Here is a 13,870-nt window from a genome sequence, read left to right as displayed (position 1 = left end):
CTATTGAGACACCACTTTCCTATTTGACCTATATTTTAACTACCTGACAGATATATAATGTAGTCTTCAAACACATGTAACTTCATTCTATCAGCTCTGTAATTTTTTGACCATAACACATTATTACAAAAATACTTAAGAAAATTGGGATAGCTGACTCTTTGATGAAGTAACTAAAAAATGTAAAATTCTCCAACTTTGAGATCAGTTATCTAAGTCCCCAAATGCAACTTACAATTTCTAACATGTTTTATTCTGACTTAACACCGTAGTAACTCTCTAACCTGGGTGGTCTGCACATAGTAGGCTTACAAATGTAGCTTTAAGCACTTTCAAATTCTGCAGTGCAAGCCAGTACTAACATACCTTATGCATTAAATAAAAAAATATTAAATCATGATTGACATATATTACTTCCATATCACCTTATATTTTGTCATCACAAACTGTCCAGCCTAAAACCCAAATCCTTCAAACCCCATAAATCAGTAATGCCATTCCAGTCACTTTCTTAATTAGTAAACAATTACTGCTGCTAATCTGACATACTTTTCTGCCTTAATTATAACTGACTTCCTTCATTATGCTTTTCCTTAACAAGTTGCCCAGTTAAAAAAAAAAAAAAAAATTTATTTGAGCCATTTAAATATCTGCTTAAATATACTTAGCATCTTACCAGTTGTTTCCTGAGCCGGATACATCTGTAATGAACTGCTTACTATCAAATAATTCACCTAGGGGTCCTTTAAGCATTTCATTCACCACACCTTCTTCCATGTCAATGAGAACTGCCTGATAAAAGGAAAGCAATTATAAGAGTTCAAACAACATACATGTTTAGTACTGCAGCTATTGTGTAGCATACACCAAAATTATATTTTACTCTGGCTTTGAGAGATTGAATTTTCTTTCCAGACAAACCACTGCAGTCTTCATCACCAGCCCTAAAAAGGATGACAACAATTAAGATTTTAAATACTCTACAAAGGGGTGTCCATCAAACAAAGCAAGATTCTAGTCTAAACTTTGCTAATAGTGAGCATGAAAAGAAAAAAAAAAGGTGAAACTTAAAAAATTTAGAACAGAAGCTAGACTGTGATGAAAATGGTTGCATTTACCCTAAGAACACTAGCTCTAACATTAGCGCAATCATCATAAATAATTTCAGCTGAATATTTTTGTTAGTTCTTGGAAAATAACACTTTAACCAAACACTGTGCAACCTAAAATGTAAAGGAACAATAAATCACAGTGGTCACCTTTTTATCTCACAAGTTGACAAAATAAAATATGTAATGTCCAGAGTAAATAAAAGCATATAGATAGATTGGAAAAGAGTTGCTAAAAAGGCTGGAAAAGCATACCTTGTATCGACATTCCTGAAAAAACTGCTTAAAGCATCATCATAGATTCCTTTCTAAAAAGCAAAATAAGAAAATGTTAGGTATATTCAATGCAACAATGATTCAAAAGTCTCCTCATAAAAGTATATCTTATCTGTTTTCATTAAAACTAAAAGTCTAATAAAAAACAGCCATATAAAAATCAATTCATGTTGCATCTAAATATGGTAATTGATGTGAATCATTTTGGTTATTTTAATAGTGTGTTTAATCCCCCCCCCCCGCCGATACACAAGATATCACAAAGGAAAAAGAAGTCTAGAAATAAATGTGGTTTAATTTAAAACAGAAATTTGCTTTGCCCTGCTGAGTAATCATATCAAATTTATTTGAAAAAAGTTAAATGTACAAGGAACAGTGGTTTTCTTTACCTTGCACCAAATCCAGGATCATATTACCCTGGACACACTATCTACAGTAAGCCAAGTTATTTGTGATATCTACATCTTGCGCAAAACTTCCTGGATTAGTCTTTTCTTATTTTTGACTGGAAATGGATGACTCTCTCCTTCAAGAAAACAAATCCATTCAAAGCATTTTGGGACTGCTCTTTGTACCGGACTGCTCATCTGCTTGATCTATACTAGTACTAAGTAAATTGTAGGCCACTATTTTTTTTTTGTTAATACCTCTTCTGCACCCTTAAAATATTATTTAACTCCTGCTTCTGCCTGTTCTTTAAGTTTTGGTCTTTGTCTTACTACTGATGTGTGCTTGAACTTTTTTAAACATTCATTACAGTAAGCAAACAGCTATTTTCTTTTCTGCTCAACAACAATAGAAAATTACTGCCATATATCTTATTGAATTTTATCTGATTAATGAAGTTAAATTTGGCCACTTTTAAGATTCCTGTCAACAAATGCTTACTTTATTACAGCTAGCACACAGTTTCACATCATTCTAGGTAAATTTTCCCATATGACCAAAAATAAAATAGTAAACAGAAAATAAATTGTTTTTAAATATTTAGTTTAGTTTAACCTTGCATGCTACTTCTTCAATGCCTGCCCCTGCACACATATATGTGTAAATTAGTAGTTTAATGTTTTTATCATCATCATCATCATTTTGATTCTGATTGATATTTTGGTTTATAAAGCTGTTATTTCCAAATAAGCACTCTAGTATGTATTACTGGTACACTAAAGTAGCTGCAACCTTTCAGAACTCAGTGTCAAATGCCCTTGAGTCTACTCCACTGGCCATTCACTTCCATTATTAAGATAAAATTAAGGCAGCAAATGCCACAGAAAAGGGGTGAATTATTACAAAAATTAAAAAAAAGAGAGTTAAGTATATAAACCATGATAAAAAACAAATATTTCTTTTTTTTTTTTTTTTTTATAAATGTACATTTGAATTTATTGTCAGAAAAGCCCAGTATAGTAAAAGAAGAAAAAATAACCAGTTATTTAAGCAATGAGATCAAATAAAGATACAATGACTGATAGTTAAAATGTTTAAAACAAAAACCTGTAGTTACAGTGATTACTACAATAAATGTAATATATGTTTATTCGTGCCTTTTTATCTGCTGCTGTAACCCTGCAGATTCCTTTGGGGTTAATAAAGTTTCTATATATCTAAAACCATTTCATTAGCCTCAAACCATGCTTTTAATTATTATTATGATATACTGTAGATAGATAGATAGATAGATAGATAGATAGATAGATAGATAGATAGATAGATAGATAGATAGATAGATAGATAGATAGATACTTTATTAATCCCAAGGGGAAATTCACAATATATCTACAATACTATATGATTAATTGTAAATAAAAATAGTGTATAAAAAAAACCAAACAACTAAAACATAGGTTACATTAAACTATATCATTTATATTATTATTTTTAATATTTAAAATAAATACAAAGAATTTTCCACTATTACATAAAGGTGGTAATTCCAATGAATCTGAGCACAACCGGAGTGGACATCTTTCTGTATAATTCTCACCATGTACCCATAGCTGCTTTCTGCCATTCTGGTCAGTTTACACAGTACTATATACAGGCTAAACAGATTAGAAGTGATAACATCACTACAGTTAGGATAAAGAGAAGTTCTGCACACAATTAAATATCAGAAAATACACATTCAAGGGAAAACCATGATAACAATGATTAAGAGGATATGTTTTATGCAGAAAACTCTCATATACACTGTTGAGCTTTCTTGTTTCATCAAAAGAAACAAAAGCATTTGCTTAAGTCATTTGAAGCTGATTTTCTTATCAAAGGTATAACTTAATTTTTTTTCAAAAACTGCAATGCATTTTTTATTACTGAAATTGTAAAAAAATATTCAACTAACAAATGTATGAACTCTCTCTGAAAGATAATTGAAATGTATGATGCCATTCAAAGCATCTTGTGTTCTAAAGGTGGTTGGATTTAAAAATGTATTTTTTAATAATCTGGGCATACTATAGGGACAACAGTACAGGCAGTAATATGACATATGCTACTTACTTTATTAATACTTGAATGCTCCCTTAAGGCAAGGTCCCAAAATCTACATCCAACCTGGTTACCACACTGGCCAACTAAAAAAAAAAAAAAAGAAATGGAATGAAATATAAAGATGTTTACATCAAGGGAAATGCCCAACAGTGAATGAGAACTTGAAATCAGGAGTGGAGAGGAATCTGACAATAGAAAATGAGCACTTCATAATGAAAGAGGCGAGTTAGAAAAAGAAAATGAGATTAACTAATAATTAGTGATTAGTGGCAATCACAGAAGATCAGTTAAGATCAAAAAACACATTGCTTGTATGTAAGGGTGCACTGCTACAGTACATTCTAAAATAACAAATAGTTTGATTTATAGAGAAAGAAAGTGTATTAATCTTGAAGGAAACAACATGGTTACAGTAACCATCATAAAACACAGAGCCTTTTGTATAAAATGCAAACATTTAACCAGTATGGTATGAAAAAGATGTGTATTATTGTCCATGATGGAGGTGGTTTATGAAATGTCTCAAACACCGTTGAATCCACATAGAATTCAAGAAATTAACCAGCCTTCTTTCTTCCACATACAGTGGGTCAAAAAAGTATTTAGTCAGCCACCAATTGTGCAAGTTCTCCCACTTAAAAAGATCAGAGAGGCCTGTAATTTTCATCATAGGTATACCTCAACTATGAGAGACAAAATGAGAAAAAAAAATCCAGAAAATCACATTGTCTGATTTTTAAAGAATTTATTTGCAAATTATGGTGGAAAAAAGTATTTGGTCACCTACAAACAAGCAAGATTTCTGGCTCTCACAGACCTGTAACTTCTTCTTTAAGAGGCTCCTCTGTCCTCTACTCGTTACCTGTATTAATGGCACCTGTTTGAACTCGTTATCAATATAAAAGACACCTGTCCACAACCTCAAACAGTCACACTCCAAACTCCACTATGGCCAAGACCAAAGAGCTGTCAAAGGACACCAGAAACAAAATTGTAGACCTGCACCAGGCTGGGAAGACTGAATCTGCAATAGGTAAGCAGCTTGGTGTGAAGAAATCAACTGTGGGAGCAATTATTAGAAAATGGAAGACATACAAGACCACTGATAATCTCCCTCGATCTGGGGCTCCACGCAAGATCTCACCCCGTGGGTTCAAAATGATCACAAGAATGGTGAGCAAAAATCCCAGAACCACACGGGGGACCTAGTGAATGACCTGCAGAGAGCTGGGACCAAAGTAACAAAGGCTACCATCAGTAACACACTACGCCGCCAGGGACTCAAATTCTGCAGTACCAGACATGTCCCCCTGCTTAAGCCAGTACATGTGCAGGCCCATCTGAAGTTTGCTAGAGAGCATTTGGATGATCCAGAAGAGGAATGAAACCAAAATAGAACTGTATGGTAAAAACTCTACTCGTCGTGTTTGGAGGAGAAAGAATGCTGAGTTGCATCCAAAGAACACCATACCTACTGTAAAGCATGGGGGTGGAAACATCATGCTTTGGGGCTGTTTTTCTGCAAAGGGACCAGGACGACTGATCCGTGTAAAGGAAAGAATGAATGGGGCCATGTATCGTCAGATTTTGAGTGAAAACCTCCTTCCATCAGCAAGGGCATTGAAGATGAAACGTGGCTGGGTCTTTCAGAATGACAATGATCCCAAACACACCGCCCCGGGTAATGAAGGAGTGGCTTCGTAAGAAGCATTTCAAGGTCCTGGAGTGGCCTAGCCAGTCTCCAGATCTCAACCCCATAGAAAATCTTTGGAGGGAGTTGAAAGTCAGTGTTGCCCAGCGACAGCCCCAAACCATCACTGCTCTAGAGGAGATCTGCATGGAGGAATGGGCCAAAATACCAGCAACAGTGTGTGAAAACCTTGTGAAGACTTACAGAAAACGTTTGACCTCTGTCATTGCCAACAATGGGTATATAACAAAGTATTGAGATGAACTTTTGTTATTGACCAAATAGTTTTTTTCCACGATAATTTGCAAATAAATTCTTCAAAAATCAGACAATCTAATTTTCTGGATTTTTTTTCTCCTGGCATTGCTTTAAGCAAACAAAGTGACTCTGCAAGGAGACTCATTGATTTCATTCCACTCCAGGCTGCTATACAGATTCACCAAAAATACTTGCAGGTCCACATCACCACTACAACTTTTCTATTAATAGTGACAGATTACAGCTGGCCACCTGAAGCTGACATGTTGAGCTGCAGCTAGTTCCATCTGTACCATTCAAAACGTCCTCCACTGGTCTTGTCCTCCCTGCACTTGACTATTACTGAACTATTACTGACCAGATTCAATGCTGTATGTAAAGTCTGAAGGATAGAAGGTGAAGAGGAAGGGACCCAATATTATCTCCTGCAGGTTCCTGTACTGTATATAAATCCGGCCTCACACTACACAACTTCTAGTCAGAGATGATGAAAAACTTAATAACTGCAACTGCTGGCTGTCATCACCTTAAGGATGTCAGATTATATGACTAGGAATTACAGTGTATGACAAATTGCACGACTGCATGCAGAATGTTCAGCACAATAACATGCTGCTTGATAGCACAGGAACCTGCGCAAAGGTTTTCAAGACATGGTGAGTCCAGCCACAACCTCAGCCCTTTTATTTTCTTTTCTCGATGTTGTCATGGTATGACAAAAACAAGACATCAGAAAGACAAGATTATCTTGCGTGTAGTAAATGAATTGTATTTCAAGGTGAGTGCTCATTGGTTGGCACCTTATGCACAAGCCCACCCGTACAACTTCGGTTTTATTTTTTCAAAATGAATCAGCAGAGATATCAAAGTAAGTAATTGTTGGTCAGGTACTTTAGGACAGGCCAGGTTAAGAACTGCACATGATGAGACAAACAAATATGCATAGTACCATAAATTCTAACCCAAAGTGTAAATGCTAAAGTAAAAATGGGAAAACATTAAAAATAGCTTGCCTTATAAAAAATAAACCAAGCGAGTTAAGAGTTGTATGTAGCTGAGCATAACTATGATATTATAGCAATAACAGAAACCTAGATAAATAACAAAAATGGGGATGAGTATAACATAGAGGGATACGTATTTTTTAGGAAAGATAGACAGAACAGAAAAAGAAGGTGGAGGTGCCATTTATTTAAAGCAGAATTTAAATGCAAGTCTTCTTCAGTTGGATGATGAGCCACATCTTAGTAAGGACGCCTGGATTTGTCAGTAAAGCATTAAGGAAAGAAACCTTTTTTGGGAGTGAGCTATTGACAGTAATTTCAATAATATTAAAAAGGTATGTTTACAGGTGGATATTATAATCACAGAGGACTACCTGAATATTAATCGGGCTAACCTTGTAAATAGTGCAGAACAACAGAAGACGTTTTTAGATGTAATCAGTGACAGTTTTTTTAACACAGTAAGTTAAAGCACCAACGCAGGGGTAAAGCTTTTCTAGATTTAGTATTTTGTAATAACCAGGGGCCTCATGTATAAACGGTGTGTACGCACAGAAATGTTGCGTACACACGTTTCCATGCTCAAATCGCGATGTATAAAACCTAAACTTGGCGTAAAGCCACGCACATTTCCACGGTACCTCATACCCTGGCGTCCGCAATTTCTCCACTCGGTTTTGCAGACTGGCGGCACCCAGCGTCAAAGCACTGCTACTGTTCCTGTGTGGTCACGCTTTCTTTCTTAGACCCACATTCCTGACGCGGCTTTATAAATACACTGAAATTAACTGCATATTGTTTATTAGTGTAATGCATCTGATTGTAATTAACCTGTAGCAATATAATGGTCCAGGGAATAGCCATAGTATTACAAATACCATAACTGCTTTAGCATTGTTACGCTCACTGCATCTTCTTCTTCTTTCAGCTGCTGCCGTTAAGGGTTGCCACAGCGGATCATCTTTTTCCATATTACTCTCACTGCACCACTCGGAGTATTTATATCACTGTATCTGAGTGGGGAATCACAGCAGCAGCTGATCGAAAAGAGAATTATCGGTATACAGTTTCAAGCACACACTACCTCAACCACGGCAAAACGCGTCAAAGCCTTTCCTGTATGGACCTCACGTTTCAGAAACAGTTTCATCCCAAGAGCTATAAACGCACTCAATCAGTCCATCAAGTGCTCCTTGTAGAATTGTTAATACTTATAAGTACAATTACCCCACTGTAAACTTGCACTACATTTATAATATTGCACAACCTGCGCCACTTTATAAAGCGCGTATGATGATGATATAATTTTTAAGATGAAATGCAGCAAAATATGTTGCTTATAGTATACACATAAAACTTTAACTTTATTTAAATAATCTGTATTGTTAATAATTAAAAATGTGAGGACACGGTGCCGCAGCACTAGCTAGTTCACGGATAGCTCCTGCCTTGCGCTGTATTATTGCTGGTGCTGATGCGACACTGGAAGGATAGACGGATAGAATAATTAAACATGTACTACGAAGATATTTTAATGTTCCTTAAAAGTTTTGAAGAATCGGCGTTCTAAGCTTACAGATGGCTTAACTTCTATTACAGAGCTGATTGTGTGGCAATTGGGTATTTGGAGAAAGAAAACGTGTTCCCATGTTTAATAACATGCTTTCATTCCTATCATCATGAAAAAGATATCACGTATACATCTCAGTATTTTAATTATTCAGAGAGCTGTAATATCACGAATGCAATGGATTCTGTGTCCTGTCGGAGAAAGAGAAAGAACGGAAGCACATAGTGATTCACACACATAGAGCACATAGAAGATCAAACACAGAACAAAGCATTTAACGTGCTACTTGAGAAACTAGTAAAATAAACGATTTTAAGATGAAGTTTATGATGTTCTACTTTAATGACAAAATAACTACGTGATTAAAGTGGAAATTTCGAGATTAAAGTTGACATTTCATGCTTTTTTCCCCACTGTGTGCCTATTTTTTTTGTCTGTACCCTAATAAGCTTTCATATGACACTCAGACGGTGGGCTATGAGTCGCCTTTTCACGCCAACTTTGATATGCGACTTCTTTTTTATTTCGGGCACTGTGTGACTTTGTGAACTTGAGCTTTCGAGTTTCTCCGACACTCTATGTCACTCGATCAACTTCCTTTTGTTGATTATACCACTGTTTAAACCAACAAATGGTACGTTTTTCCTTTGCCTCCACTTGGTATTCGCTAAAAGTCTTCTATATTTCCTTGTGCTTTTGCCATTGTCTTTTCACAGAAGGCTATTTATATCGATTTGCATATTCAAAGAGGCGTAATTCTGGGAGGAGTTGGGGCGGGACAGAAGGCCTGATCGGGATTTATGTAGTGGAAGAAAGTGAAAGTTTGCGTGCGCACAGATTCCTGCATCTGGATTTTTCTGTGCATATGCACATTCCCGCTTTTGTGCTTACGCCATGTTATAGTGTGAGTTCTACGCACGGCGTTATACATGAGGCCCCTGGATAGAATTGAAGCTGAAGAGGTGATTGAACCACTAGGATCAAATGACCAAAATATAAAAAAATTCTCAGTGTTTTGTAAGAGCGCAGATGTAAAGATGACAACTGTTAAGTTTAATTTTGGAAGGGTAAATTTTGAACAGATGTGGCCAAGTCTAAAAGGGGTGTGAACCACAAGGTCAGCCACCCAAACACCTGACACAACAAACACAGACAAAAGTGCCATAAAATAGAAGACTTTTATTCCGTGAGAAATGTTTTCCAGTCGTTTCCCACTAGCACCAATCACAGTACAGCCCAGGAATACAGTATGTCCTGGCCGGGTAAAGATGCTGGCCATCCCTCACAGGGGTAAACTGGTTTAAGCTTTTAAGTGTGGAGACAGTTAGTTGAGGAGCAGTGGAATAGGTTTTAAAATGTTTTACATATAATGCAGGACAGGTAAAACCCAAAAATTGTAATTAGTAGGAATTTTTAAAAAAACTCTGCAGTGGGTAAGTAAGGAGATAAAAAAGAAGCTGCAAACAAAACATCTGTATAGGACATATAAAACTAATAACTCCAATGTAAATTGTAGGGCAGATGAGAGCAAAGGACAATGTTAGGAAGGATATTACAGAAGCTAAAAGTCAGTTAAAGAGGAAAATTGCAGATAAAGCAAAGCATGACACAAAGAGATCCTTTTAGTATTTAGAATAGTCAAGGACAAGGTGAAATGCATCGGGAATAGTGAAAGGGAATTAAAACATACAGACTGTGAAATAGCAGCTGCTGTAACCCTACATTTTTCTAATAAGTTTTCACATATGAATAAGTGGGTAACCTTCCAGCTGTAACAGGGACTACTAAGGAGGTACTGAATGTTTTGGAAATTGCAGAGGGAGAAGTACTGCTCAGATTAAATATTATGAAATCAAACAAATTGGCAAGACCAGATAACATTTATCTTTCAGTGCATAAGGAAGTTATTGAGTACATATACAGTGGTGTGAAAAACTATTTGCCCCCTTCCTGATTTCTTATTCTTTTGCATGTTTGTCACACAAAATGTTTCTGATCATCAAACACATTTAACCATTAGTCACATATAACACAAGTAAACACAAAATGCAGTTTGTAAATGGTGGTTTTTATTATTTAGGGAGAAAAAAAAATCCAAACCTACATGGCCCTGTGTGAAAAAGTAATTGCCCCCTGAACCTAATAACTGGTTGGGCCACCCTTAGCAGCAATAACTGCAATCAAGCGTTTGCGATAACTTGCAATGAGTCTTTTACAGCGCTCTGGAGGAATTTTGGCCCACTCATCTTTGCAAAACTGTTGTAATTCAGCTTTATTTGAGGGTTTTCTAGCATGAACCGCCTTTTTAAGGTCATGCCACAGCATCTCAATTGGATTCAGGTCAGGACTTTGACTAGGCCACTCCAAAGTCTTCATTTTGTTTTTCTTCAGCCATTCAGAGGTGGATTTGCTGGTGTGTTTTGGGTCATTGTCCTGTTGCAGTACCCAAGATCGCTTCAGCTTGAGTTGACGAACAGATGGCCGGACATTCTCCTTCAGGATTTTTTGGTAGACAGTAGAATTCATGGTTCCATCTATCACAGCAAGCCTTCCAGGTCCTGAAGCAGCAAAACAACCCCAGACCATCACACTACCACCACCATATTTTACTGTTGGTATGATGTTCTTTTTCTGAAATGCTGTGTTCCTTTTACGCCAGATGTAACGGGACATTTGCCTTCCAAAAAGTTCAACTTTTGTCTCATCAGTCCACAAGGTATTTTCCCAAAAGTCTTGGCAATCATTGAGATGTTTCTTAGCAAAATTGAGACGAGCCCTAATGTTCTTTTTGCTTAACAGTGGTTTGCGTCTTGGACATCTGCCATGCAGGCCGTTTTTGCCCAGTCTCTTTCTTATGGTGGAGTCGTGAACACTGACCTTAATTGAGGCAAGTGAGGCCTGCAGTTCTTTAGACGTTGTCCTGGGGTCTTTTGTGACCTCTCAGATGAGTCGTCTCTGCGCTCTTGGGGTAATTTTGGTCGGCCGGCCACTCCTGGGAAGGTTCACCACTGTTCCATGTTTTTGCCATTTGTGGATAATGGCTCTCACTGTGGTTCGCTGGAGTCCCAAAGCTTTAGAAATGGCTTTATAACCTTTACCAGACTGATAGATCTCAATTACTTCTGTTCTCATTTGTTCCTGAATTTCTTTGGATCTTGGCATGATGTCTAGCTTTTGAGGTGCTTTTGGTCTACTTCTCTGTGTCAGGCAGCTCCTATTTAAGTGATTTCTTGATTGAAACAGGTGTGGCAGTAATCAGGCCTGGGGGTGGCTACGGAAATTGAACTCAGGTGTGATACACCACAGTTAGGTTATTTTTTAACAAGGGGGCAATTACTTTTTCACACAGGGCCATGTAGGTTTGGATTTTTTTTCTCCCTAAATAATAAAAACCATCATTTAAAAACTGCATTTTGTGTTTACTTGTGTTATATTTGACTAATGGTTAAATGTGTTTGATGATCAAAAACATTTTGTGTGACAAACATGCAAAAGAATAAGAAATCAGGAAGGGGGCAAATAGTTTTTCACACCACTGTATAAACCCTTGATGCATGTTTTTAGGAAATTACTGAGCACTAAGAAAATTCCAAAGGAATTTTACCCATATTTACCCATTAGGTCAGTAAGCTTAACATTCATAGATAAATTAATGGAACGAATTATTAAGGTTAAGACTGAGCAAAACAGGGCAAGAACAGGAATTTTACTGAACAATCAGAATTAGTTCAGACGAGGGTGGTCATGTTTTACTAACATGCTGGAATTCTATGAGGAACTGACAAAAGAATATGATCTGATTGGTGCATATGATATGATTTACCTTGATTTTCAGAAAGCATTTGATAAGGTCCCACATTAGAGGTTGAGCATTAAACTAAAAGAAGTTGGAATTCAGGTTTCTTTCCACACCAAGATATTAAGCAGGTCAACAAACCGAGTTGTTCTTCAGAAAATCCACAGCAGAGTTTCCAAGTATTAATTAATGTATTATTCTAAGACAATCTATTTACTTGGCTTTGATAATCTTATATATATTTGAAAGAGTGTTTTTCGCACTTCTATACCTCCGAGAGGAATATTTTTAGTTTGAGACTTTTTGAAATTTTATAAAAGTAAAGTTGAACTTGACCTAATTATCTCTTGTTTTAGAAACATGTACGTAGTTCTATAGTACTTACAGAAACAGAACATTACCATATTCCATGATATAGTGATTCTAAAATTTTGTTTGTAACTGCATGTTTTTGTTGGAATATTTTGCAATCATTTTTACAATTTCGTAACTAATTGCTGCTTTTAATTAAATGGCATGATTTGTTACCTGTTTTATGTTCTTATTAAGTAATGATAATGGAGGTTCAGTTTTACTTTTGTAATAAGTGGAAGGCGTAAACAATAGTCCGTACCAAACTGTGACAGGTGAAGAAATCTTGAGTTCTAAAGTGAACTTGTACTGGACACTTAACTGAAATTACTGTATTTAACGTACACATTTTCTCTACAAAATACACAAATTATATAAAATTAGAACCAACATTGTTGTATATGTCTGCACTGAAACAACAAGGGCAGAAACTAGGAAACAACAGGACGTTTACTTAAAACCACCCGAGTTAAACCGGCACGTATGAGAACGAGCTTAAACACATCTACTCTAAACAGGATGATTTCATTCTGCAGGGAAAAAGAAAAAAGTATTTATTCTGGAGATTTAAAGAATGTATCGAAATTATTATTGTATTATCTACAATAATGTTTATTTATTTATTTTTTTACTTACGACTTAAAAGTATTTCCTTAACGACATTCAACTTACAACATACTCCAGCATAATTGCATTTTACTGAATCTAAGAAATTAAACGCATATATTCAATTTAGGAATTACCTCACCTTGCACCACGATAGACTGTGTCATCTTCAGCGCATAAAATTGTGTGTTAACACCAGACTCAAAGTATAACCATTGAAACGTGAGCTTCTCTTTCCTTTATGCTAGCAACACATTTGACAGACGGAACTTTCTGAAGTCGCATTCTGATGACGTTATCACCATGACGACCAACAAATTGCAACGGCTTTCCCGTTTCGTCATATGATAGGCAGGAGCGTTGTGAAGCCCCTCATTTGTTTAAGCGCCTTTAAAAGATCTGAGTACAGCGCTGTTGAAATACTGGTTCACGTATTTAATCACATACAGGCACGACGGTCTGACGGTAAATGCCCTTAAGATCTACTAGAAATATTGCATTTTGTGGTGATTATATTGCTTAAGGCGGGGTTCAACTCAGTGGATTATTTGGTTTATAAATCGGTTTACAAACAAACGAACATGTTTGCTGGGACGCATACTGTTTCCAATACAACCAGTTTGCTGGCGCTACAGGGGAATCTATTGTTCATTCTTTCCAGAATACATTGCGTACAGCTGTCAGCTTGTTGTCGATTGACAGTGAAGTCATCCGCGCTTT

General features: G+C 36.3%; 1 protein-coding gene across 3 annotated transcripts in view; it reads right to left on the bottom strand.

The window, feature by feature from the left end:
• Positions 1-13,434, bottom strand: part of tube1 (tubulin, epsilon 1) — a 35,998-nt gene extending 22,564 nt beyond the window's left edge. For all 3 annotated transcript variants that reach the window (XM_028797582.2, XM_028797581.2, XM_051925246.1), the window contains exons 1-5: positions 13,293-13,434; positions 3,885-3,958; positions 1,365-1,417; positions 884-944; positions 677-792 (exon numbers count right to left, since the gene is read on the bottom strand). In XM_028797582.2, the coding sequence (XP_028653415.2) occupies positions 677-792; positions 884-944; positions 1,365-1,417; positions 3,885-3,958; positions 13,293-13,317 (329 nt within the window). In that variant the 5' untranslated portion in view covers positions 13,318-13,434. The remainder of the gene's footprint in view (positions 1-676; positions 793-883; positions 945-1,364; positions 1,418-3,884; positions 3,959-13,292) is intronic.
• Between the last annotated feature and the right edge of the window lie 436 nt (positions 13,435-13,870).

The sequence above is a fragment of the Erpetoichthys calabaricus genome, chromosome 3 (assembly GCF_900747795.2).
Source record: "Erpetoichthys calabaricus chromosome 3, fErpCal1.3, whole genome shotgun sequence".
In the NCBI taxonomy this organism is placed as follows: Eukaryota; Metazoa; Chordata; class Cladistia; order Polypteriformes; family Polypteridae; genus Erpetoichthys; species Erpetoichthys calabaricus.
Note: the sequence above shows the minus strand (reverse complement) of the source record. Positions and strands in the feature narration are given on the sequence as shown.